The 10596-nt window shown below is 36.9% G+C and overlaps 1 protein-coding gene across 2 annotated transcripts in view; it reads right to left on the bottom strand.

Annotated features, from left to right (window-relative positions):
- Positions 1-10596, bottom strand: part of trappc13 (trafficking protein particle complex subunit 13) — a 24175-nt gene that overhangs the window by 11693 nt on the left and 1886 nt on the right. For both annotated transcript variants that reach the window (XM_037692375.1, XM_037692376.1), the window contains exons 2-5: positions 7810-7878; positions 2991-3090; positions 2818-2902; positions 2596-2723 (exon numbers count right to left, since the gene is read on the bottom strand). In XM_037692375.1, the coding sequence (XP_037548303.1) occupies positions 2596-2723; positions 2818-2902; positions 2991-3090; positions 7810-7878 (382 nt within the window). The remainder of the gene's footprint in view (positions 1-2595; positions 2724-2817; positions 2903-2990; positions 3091-7809; positions 7879-10596) is intronic.

Here is a 10596-nt window from a genome sequence, read left to right as displayed (position 1 = left end):
TAGGAGCGAAACGTCTTCTGTTACAAATAAAGTCCAGTTGTTTTTGTATTGAACGCTTTTTGAATTTATCTGATAGATTCCAGTTTGTAAATGTAAATAATAAAACTTCTTCATACACCAACGTTAGTCATGGAGTTCCTCAGGGCTCAGTGCTTGGGCCAATACTTTATATATGCTTCCGTTAGGTAAAATTATTAAACCGCATGGGATAAATTTTTATTGTTATGCTGATGACACACAATTATATTTGTCCATTAAACCCAATGAATCCAATCAGCTACTTAAACTACAAGCATGTCTGAAAGACATAAAAACCTGGATGACCCTTAATTTTCTCCTGTTGAACACAGACAAAACTGAGGTTTTGGTTTTTGGACCCGAGCACCTTAGGAATGCATTTTTCAGTCTTTCTCCCTCCTTAGATGGCATTAATATGTCCTCCAACTCTAATGTTAAAAATCTTGGTGTTATTTTTGATCAGGACATGTCTTTTATCCCCCACATTAAAAACATTACAAGAACTGCCTTCTTCCACCTGCGTAACATCACTAAAATTAGAAACATCTTATCTAAAAATGATGCAGAAAAACTGATCCATGCATTTGTCACATCTAGACTGGACTATTGCAATGATTTATTATCTGGGTGTCCTAATACTTATTTAAAACATCACCAGTTGATCCAAAATGCTGCTGCCAGAGTCTTAACTGGAGTTAGTAGGAGAGATCATATTTCTCCAGTTTTAGCTTCTCTCCATTGGCTCCCTGTCAAATCCAGAATAAAATTCAAAATCTTACTTCTAACCTACAAAGCTCTCGACAGCCTGGCTCCAGCTTATATTACAGATCTTATTGTTCCATATTTTCCTAACGGAGCGCTTCGCTCTCAGACTGCAGGTTTACTTGTGGTTCCTAGAATTTACAAAAACAGAATGGGAGGCAGATCTTTCAGTTATCAGGCTCCTCTCTTGTGGAACCAACTTCCAATCTCTGTCCATGAGGCTGACACATTATCCAGTTTTAAAACTTGGCTTAAGACTTTCCTTTTTGATAAATCCTATAGTTTGGGTCAGCTTGGGTTTCCTGAGCTGTCCCTTAGTTATGCTGCTATAGGCTTAGACTGCTGGAGGACAAACTGACCCCACGTTTCACTGCTACTGTCTTTACTTACTCTGCTCAACCTGTTTTGTATTTGTAATTATTTTTTATATCCTTAACATGTGTTTTTTTTTTTTTTTTTTGTCTTTCAGATACACCTGGACCTATACCTGGACCTACCATTCTGTGTTCGTCTGTCTCTCCTTCCTGTCCTTTCAAACCAGCCGGTCAAAGCAGATGGCCGCTTGTCCTGAGCCTGGTTCTGCTGGAGGTTTCTTCCTTTTAAAAAGAGAGTTTTTCCTTTCCACTGTTACCACTGTGCTTGCTCAGGATGTGAGACTGCAACGAAGCCAAGATTCAACTTGTCTGATGGATTCCTTAGATAGAGAACTTTACTAATTGGCTTTTATGTATGTGAATGTTCCTGTAAAGTGCCCTGAGACAACTTTGTTGTAATTTGGTGCTATATAAATAAACTGAATTGAATAAAAAAAGATCCTAGACATGAGAAAAAAATGTATTAAAAGGACGAATGCTCATTTTGTCACTAAGAAACGTTCTCTGACATTGTATTAGTTAATTCGATCCTTATCTTTTACAAATGGACTGTACTTATACAGCGCTTTTCTATCTGAACAAGACACTCAAAGTGCTTGACACTACAATCTGTGCCCTCATTTATCCATTCATACAGCACTCTACTAGATCTCTACAAAGACTGATCAGTGCTTTATCACATTCATGGGACACACATCGGAGGCATTATGGGTTCAGTGTCTTGCCCAGGGACACTTAGGCATGTGACTGCTGGTGGAATCTAACCCCCAACTCTCGCATTGGAGGACAACTGCTCTAACCACTCAGCCACAGCCGCCACAAGTTAATATAGTTTCAGCAAGTTCCTTTTCTAGATCAGAGTTCATGTTCATGTTGGTAAAAAAATCCAACAAAAGTTCAGTCAGGTCCTCTGGACGGTTTCTTTGTGTTGAAACGCTTCATCTTTCATCCAAAACACTTCATCAGTCAGAGGAGCCACAGCCAGCTCAGTCTTAAAAGAACCCCTGCATAGTGGGTCAACCAGTTTGATGGTGCTAAGATGGTTTCTGGAGTCCACCCTCTCCCCCACCTCAATGGTTGACCCACTAAACAAACAAAGAATGACGTGAATGAAAGCTGATTTCGCCACTTTGGATGGAGCATGCAGAGGCCTTAAAACGTGTCTCACTATGACACGGCTACTGCCACATCCAAATTTATCTCAATAAATGTAGAACAGACTGAGTTAGAGTTATGTTTGTGTTGGCTAAAGCTGATTAGCTGCAGCCGCCATCTTGAATCAGGTTGATGCCGAAAGATAATCAGTTCAGAAGTGCATCCAAAAGTTTCTTTATGAGAGTTTCATTAAAATATGTTGAGTTGATGCACACACACACACACACAAAGGCAAAACCTACATTGCCAACCTTTCTTTTATTGGGGGCGATAAATCTGTACTCACATGTGTGTTCCAATTTCTTTGACCTCGTGATGTATCACATCATCAATGCAGCGCTCAGGCTTGAGCTCAGCCACTGCAGAGTTTGATGCTGAGAGATTGAGCCTCTGAGAGCTCGTCTGGAGATCAGCCTGTAAAAACAATCAGCCAATACATCAAAAATAATCAAGAATCACAAATGATGTTAAAACTGCATTCGTTCTGTCAGTTTCTGTTTAACGATACCTTCACAAGAATGTCTTTTACAACCTGGTTGCTGTCGTTATGCACACTTATATAACTGGAGAAAGTCTCACCAAGAAAAATATTTCTGCCGAATGCAAAAAGAAAAGGGTTTTACACAAAAACTGCTTGTGTGATAAAAATATAAAGTGGCACAAGAAAAAGAAGGTGATTACCCAAAGTTTTGTGGTAATGTCAGCATCTCTCCCAGCATTAATATCTCTGCTCCTTTGATGGTGGAGGGATCATCCCTCATAAGCTGACTGAACAAATCCCCTGTGAAGACACAAAACCTTGGATCACTGATTGTTTTCTGCATAGAGCTGAAGAAGTAATTAAACTAACAAACTGTGTTCAAACATAAACAGAGAGGGACAAGTTCATTTATATTATTATATTATATCATAAATTAGACAGAGAATTGACCCAGTGATGATTCTCCGTTTTCATTTTACAAACTACTTTTGGATGATTATTATCTATTATTATAATTCCCTTCTATGTGGCCTCTCCACAAATCCCTTCATAAGTTACAGATGATCCAGAGCTCTGCTGCCCGTGTCACCCAAACCCCCTCCTATAATCACGTCACTCCCGTCCTGCAGCAGCTCCACTGGCTCCTGGTTAAATCCTGCCTCATCTTCAAAATTCTTCTCTACACTTTGAAAGCCATCCACAATCTTGCCCATCTGACCTCCTGCATATCTTCATCTCCTCCTGCATATCTTCATCTCCTCCTCCTCCACCTCTCTATACCTTCTGCCTGCCTCACCACCATGGGGCACTGAACATGTTCCAAACTGGTCTTAAAACCCACCTCTTTAGATCAGCCCATCCTAATTTAGGCAGGTTTACTTTCTATTTTAATGTTTGATTTTATTCTATTTTTTTACTCTTATCATTACACATATTTTCTGCTGGATGTTGTTGTTTAGCTGTATACTGGTGAAGATTCTCAGTCATCCAGAACATGATAAATTTAAAAAACGTTCAATACAAAAACAACTAGACTTTATTTGTAGCGAGAGGAGAGTGAAGGAAGCAATTTATGTTAAAAGAGAAAAACCGCCTCTTCACAGAGGAGGCGGCCTCGGCTTTCCACTTTCAAAAACCTATAATGCAACTTTAAGACCGACTCCCAGCCAGTTTTCACACCTGATGGGAACTGAGGGGCCTCATCTGTGAATTAAGAGTAACAAAGACCTTAAGAAACCCCTACTGTTGAGGTGTGAGGTGTGAATTGTCAATCAACATGTGTATATGTATTTTATCTCAGCCTTATAACCTGAACACCTCACTCTCTGCTCTTTGAATTGAGAAAGCTCCTCGGATGAGGAGTGAAATGTCTTCTGTTACAAATAAAGTCCAATTGTTTCTGTATTGAACGTTTCTTTGTGTTTAGCTGTACTGTGTTGAGTAAGCCTGCTGAAGGTTGCCGATGGTCCGCACACCTTCTCCTCCTCTCCTCCTTACCGAGCCCTGAATCTGTCACAGTGACCTCAGCTACCTTGGGCAGTTCCTGGCTGGTCCTCTCCTCGTGGTGTTCCTGGTCTGATCCACCAGCAGAACCCCAGAAAGACGAGTGACCTTGTGCCGTCAAACTGACCCGGTAAGGAGCAGAAACCTGGTGACTTGGTGCAACGCTGGGTCTGGCTATTTCATTTTAGCTGCTGCAGCGTGATCAATCATTTCCTGACTTGCAGTGATGATAACGGACTTGATCTGGTCACTTTAAATAACTTCTCTCAACCAAAATCTGAAGCAACTATTAAATAGTTAACTTTGTCTAAATTAGTGTGTGTATAAAAACCTAAATAATTCCTGATCAAAGAGTTAATTTTGCTTTAGATTAAAAAAAAAAATCCTTGATTGCTTATTTATTATTTAGATTGTTCATTATTGTTTTAGTAATTACTTTAATACACTTCAAACAAGTTATTCTACGAATTATTATCAATTTTCATTTGTTGTTTTGATTTTGTTTAGTTTGATTAATTACTTTTGTAATAAAACTTCAAAGACAATTTTGGTCTCCTTCTTTGGATGAATTTTTATGTTATGGTATAAAACTCCCTGTAATTAACAGATTCTACTTCACTGACTGAGTCCTGATTATTAAAGGGTGACTATATTAATTAAGTTGTTGTTGCTGGTCAATAAATTGACCAGCTGGTACCCCACTTTAACGAGCGCAAAATAAGTAAATAAGTGTAGTGAGGAGCAAGTGTCATCCTTCTTCCTCTATTAACTTCATATATTCTACACCTGAAAGATGCTTTTTAAATAAAAATGTATTATTGTTCTTATTATGAATGAATTTCAGCACTAACTGTTGGTCTCAACAGTGTCCGTCTTTTAGCATAAATCCACAAATCACTGGAAAATGTAGGTGAAACTCTCAGGAAATTATTGTTGGCTGTACAAACACAAGTCAAAAATGAAGAGCCAGACCAATAAAAGATGGCTGCCACAGAATTTTACATACACTAAAATACATTTAGATGTGGTAGTAGCTGAGAGTCATTCTTAAAGCATGTTCTGAATGCTAACACCGGATCACACATTACTGCGTAAGACTGTTCGTTCATTGTTTACACGATTTCATTACAAGATCAACTTTCCTGTAACTAGTGCTTCTAAAAACAAAGACCCGTATGTTCTGTGCTGTCCAGTGTTCTGTTCGGTGCTGAACACTGGACAGAAAAAAGATACAAATCTGAACTTATGACCCAACATTTAAAATATTCTACCGTAAATGTGTAGTGAACCTAAAGGTATGTCTAAATACTCCTTAAATTATTGCATGTATTGTTTTGAATGTATTTATTTATTTTATCCTAAGCATCAAGTCTTTGTGTTTTAAGTATTTTGCTCTAAGACTCAAACTTTTTAGGTTCAGGAACACCTTACAGGGAGAAAAGTTTCAGGGACCTCCTCATAACATTCATGTTTATTAAATAATTTTTTCAATTAGTCTCTTTAATGCAATGGAAATATTTGTAACACGAATACTTAAGACATGTTCTTTAATAGTGTTAATTACGGGTGCACAGATTGCAGTTTTCTGGCCGATCACCGATCTCTAAAAAGTTTAACCTGCTGATACCGATTTTGTTTTATAAGCGACACCGTCAGGTGTTATAAGATCACAATGCACCTTCAATTTTCCAATATTATGTTATTGAAAAACATATCCTTGAACAATATCCTAGAAACAATACAAACTTGTTTTAACTGGCCATGAGGTAGAGCTCTGAAATATGAATGAAGTTCAGACAATTGTTAAAACTAAAAATATCTGTTCTCACGGAAGCATCGGCCGACTGCCGATCACCCAAAATTAAGGAAATCAGGGTTGCACCCCTAGTGTTAATACAATTTTTATACTTTTAAACATGAGGTATTTTTCATTCAAGACACACTTAATAAACAACATTTGTACTTTCATCTTCCAAGAATTAGTTTTGAGAAAATTAACAGTATCAAAAAACACTTTAAAACTTTTATCGATTCACACAATGAACAGAATAAATGTGTTGCCACTTCTCCAAATAATGACAGAAAACTCTTTACATACGAGTGAGCAGAATCATAGCAGCAGAAGTCATAGCAAGTACCAGGGATTAATCTTTAAACCGATTGATGCCAGAACACAAACAGCGGGCGGGCGGGTCTGGTGGTCCTCCCACAGAAAATTTTGAATAAAGTAGATGTGATTTCCTGGATTTTGGTGTATTTTAATGGTTTGTTAAAAATCTATGTGCTTGTAAGTACGGGTGCGCCGATAAATTGGCCGATTTCCTTAATTTTGGGAAATTGGAAATAGGCGGATACCTGAATAAGAAACTGACTTTAGTGATTTTTTTTTAGTTTTAACAACAATTGTCTGAACTTCATTCATATTTCAGAGCTCTACCTCATGGCCAGTTAAAACAAGTTTGTATTTTTTTCCAAGATATTGTTCAAGGATATGTTTTTCAATAAAACAATATTGGAAAATTGAAGGTGCATTGTGACCTTATAACACCTGACGGTGTTGCTTATAGAACAAAATCGGTATCGGCAGGTTAAACTTTTTAGAAATCTGCGATCGGCCAGAAAACTGCAATCTGTGCACCCCTACTTGTAAGTATATAAATAAATAAAATTTAATTAAAAAAAAAATAAAAATTGGGGCTTGGGGTCCACAAATTTTTTTTAAATTGCGGACCCTCAAGCGCCGGCTCGCGGACCGTCTGAGAACCACCACTCTCTTCTATGCACTAACTTTTGTTGTCTCCAATTTTGAGATAAGTTTTTAAACTATTATTTCATTGCAATAAATGAAGTAGGGATTTATTTCAAACCATCACTGTCAGTGTTTTTAAAAAGACATGGACTGAATAACAAAATAAACAAAAAAGAAACAATCCTCTTGAATTATTGTAGAACAAGATTGAAATAATCCCTAAATAAAATTAAGACTAAAATTCAATAATTTGTTTAATCAACCTGATGTTTTCAGTAAAGTGAATAAGACATTTAAGTTGAGGTTATTTTCCACCTTCATCTCTGTTTTTATGAGACCTGCATCAGGCATGATGTCAGATGTTCAACCTGACAGGTAGTTCTCTTTATTCAATTGTTTTTATAGCAGCTGCTCCAGTTTCCTTCCTATGTGATAATAAATCAGGTTTGGAGCAACATCTGTGGCTGTAATTTGTCACACTGCTGCTGTGTTCGAAGAGTCAGCAACATAATATTTTAATCTCATTTCCTGTTGATCTAAAAGACACTAATTCTGAATTGAGTGACTCAAACCAACCACATTTAAGAGCAAAGATGCTGAAGAAACAACAGCAAAAAGGACAGATAAGATTTGTGTGCAACATTGTTAAAAAGTGCAAAACATAGAACCAATAATCCATAAAGCAATGTATACGTAATGTAAGAAAAGTAAAAAATCATCTGGAAAACAGAAAAAAAAAAAAAAAACTTTTTTTTTTTCAAGCTCACCTGGAAGATCTCGATCCTCACACGTCACTGGCAAGTTTGTGAAAAGAGTTGGTTTGGTCAGCCGCATCACTGTGGAAATAAACGGCACTGGTTATTAACTTGATACATAAATATTAGTTCATTTATTGTGAAGATGCTTTTGCACTAAACTCCACCTCAACAACCCATTTCTACTGTACCAGAACTAGAACTTACAACAGCTTATGATCACTTGATCACTGAATACCTCCCGAGTCCTGCACTATTTTAACAATAAGGACAACAAATATAACAATACTTGGAATACATGTGAAAAGAAGTTTAAATAATGTAGGAATCGCTTGACTTAAATACAGAAACAAACTGAAAGTATTAAACAATTATGCAGAAATGTAATTATTGTATTACTGAAAAGTATTGTTATTACAGCAACATGGAGCAGCTGTGGCTGAGTGGTTAGAGCAGTCGTCCTCCAATGGGAGAGTTGGGGGTTCAATTCCACCAGCAGTCACATGTTGAAGTGTCTATGGGCAAGACACTGAACTCCTCATTGCCTCTGATGTGTGTCCCATTGGTGTATGAATGGATAAATATAATTATTATATATAATTATATTAATTATTAAGGACCATTATTGAAACGAAATCTTTAATCTGACAGACCTTGACCAAAACCAACACAATAATATAAATACAGTGTCTTGCGGGGACAGGGAAGATGGTCAGAATTGATGGGATTCTATTTCTCATCATCAGTCATTTGGGACAACATTGGATCATTCATAGATCCTCACTGGACTTCTGGATTGAGTTTTCTGCACTGAAAGTAAAGGGACCAAATATTATTGCACGCCACACTTTTCAGTTTTTTATTTGTTAAAACAGTTTGACACATCCAATAAATTTTATTCCACTTCACGATTGTGTCCCACTTGTTGTTGATTCTTCACAAAAAATTTAAATTTTATATCTTTATGTTTGAAGCCTGAAATGTGGCAAAAGGTTGAAAAGTTCAAGAGGGCCGAATACTTTCGCAAGGCGCTGTATTTAAAGAAAAAAAAGTGTAGTGCGTACAGTTTACAACTATTAATAACTATTCAAAACAACTTCTACAAACTTGGAAAGCAAGTCATCCAAAACAGGAAGAAAACTATTAAACAGTCAGAAATTTTACCGGCAGTTTTTTATTATTATTATTTTATACAGGAAATACAAGAAAATACAGGTTAAACATTTTAGCATTTTGTAAAAAAATATAAAAATAAAAGTATGTATTTACGCATTTACTTTAAACCTAATGACTTTTTATTTAAAAAAAAAAATCAACATAGTGGGCACAGAGATTACACTAGAATGCACACTGGTCACATGACCTTGTGATTCACTGCAGCCATAACCAAAACTACCGTCTGAGTAAGAGCTGACTTTGTCAAATATAATAATAATGTGTATGTAATATAATAACGTACCAGTACCTAAAAATGACAGAAAGCTGCGAGTGCTGCGGTAAAAGTGACAGAAGAAGGAAAACATGAACGTCTCCTTTCACAAGTCAACAGATTTTATTTTATTTATCTGAATGTGATCTGAGCAGGACTGAAGTTCATAATTTAACCATTTGAAAGCAGCTTATAAAGCTAATGTAATCGCTCTTTATCATTGAACTAGTTAATAGAGAGGGGGCCGCTGTGGTGCGGATGTGGGGCAGCCGACTTGGGACCAGAATGTCGCAGGTTCAGCTCGTGCCGTCTCTGAGCGACACTTAATCCCTAATTGCTCCCTGGGCGCATACATAGCTGCCCACTGCTCCACCTGGCTGATCTCAGGTGTGATGGGTTCAATGCAGAGAACTAATGTCATCATTGAATGGGAACATACAATGATGACAAAACACAGCAAAAAAAAAAAAAAAAAAAGCTTCTGTGGCAACTCTTGCTATGCTGTACAGACTGAATCATGTTACAGTTTAAGACAAATTATTAAATAGTACAAGCTGCTGTTGGCACCAGTAACATTTCATTATCTGCTCTCTTTGCATGAATCCTGAAAAAGTACTTTTTAAACTTGGGTATAGATTAGACAGACACTGATCAATGCAACTAGCTGCAGCTAGCAGAGCCTACAGATACACAATTTACATGTTAAACAGTAAGTTTAAAATTAATCAACCAGTTAAAAGTCATAATTATTGAAGCAGATAAAAAGTCTTGAAATCAGAAGTTTGAAGTCCGTCATTAATTATTGACCAACTTCATGTAGATCATAATATGTTAGACCCAATATATTTTATTTGTATAACATCTACCGGTTTTACACGATTATTGTATGAAATGATCATTATTTATGAATAGTTATTGTAAGGATACTAAATATTTGTGCCACAGATCCAGTTGGGCTTACTGCTATGTAAAGAGTTGGCAGCTGTCGGCAGCGAGCAGTTGTCCATTTTAGACACCCTCTTAGCTTTTTCATGTCTCAAATGTAAATCATAGGTGGGATGAGCCTTTTCACGGATACTGCCAGTTTTGTTTAGAGCCAAGTATTGTGATCCTGTTTAGGGGCACCCGGTGTGTGAACGAGTGTTGAAATGGGCCGTGGCGATCGCTGTGCTGTGCACATGTGCAACAATGATTGCACGTTCAAGAACACGTGAGAATATAAGTAATAATTTAACGTCAGATAGTCGCACAGAGATCTAATATTAAAGGTCTAGTATTATAGAATAGATATACTATTATAATATAGGTCTAGTATTATAGTAAAGGTCTAGTATTAGAAGTCTAGTATTATAGTATAGGTCTAGTATTAT

This window comes from Nematolebias whitei, chromosome 18 (assembly GCF_014905685.2).
Source record: "Nematolebias whitei isolate Nwh7 chromosome 18, NemWhi1, whole genome shotgun sequence".
Classification (NCBI taxonomy): Eukaryota; Metazoa; Chordata; class Actinopteri; order Cyprinodontiformes; family Rivulidae; genus Nematolebias; species Nematolebias whitei.
This window is presented reverse-complemented; position numbering and strand designations above follow the sequence as displayed.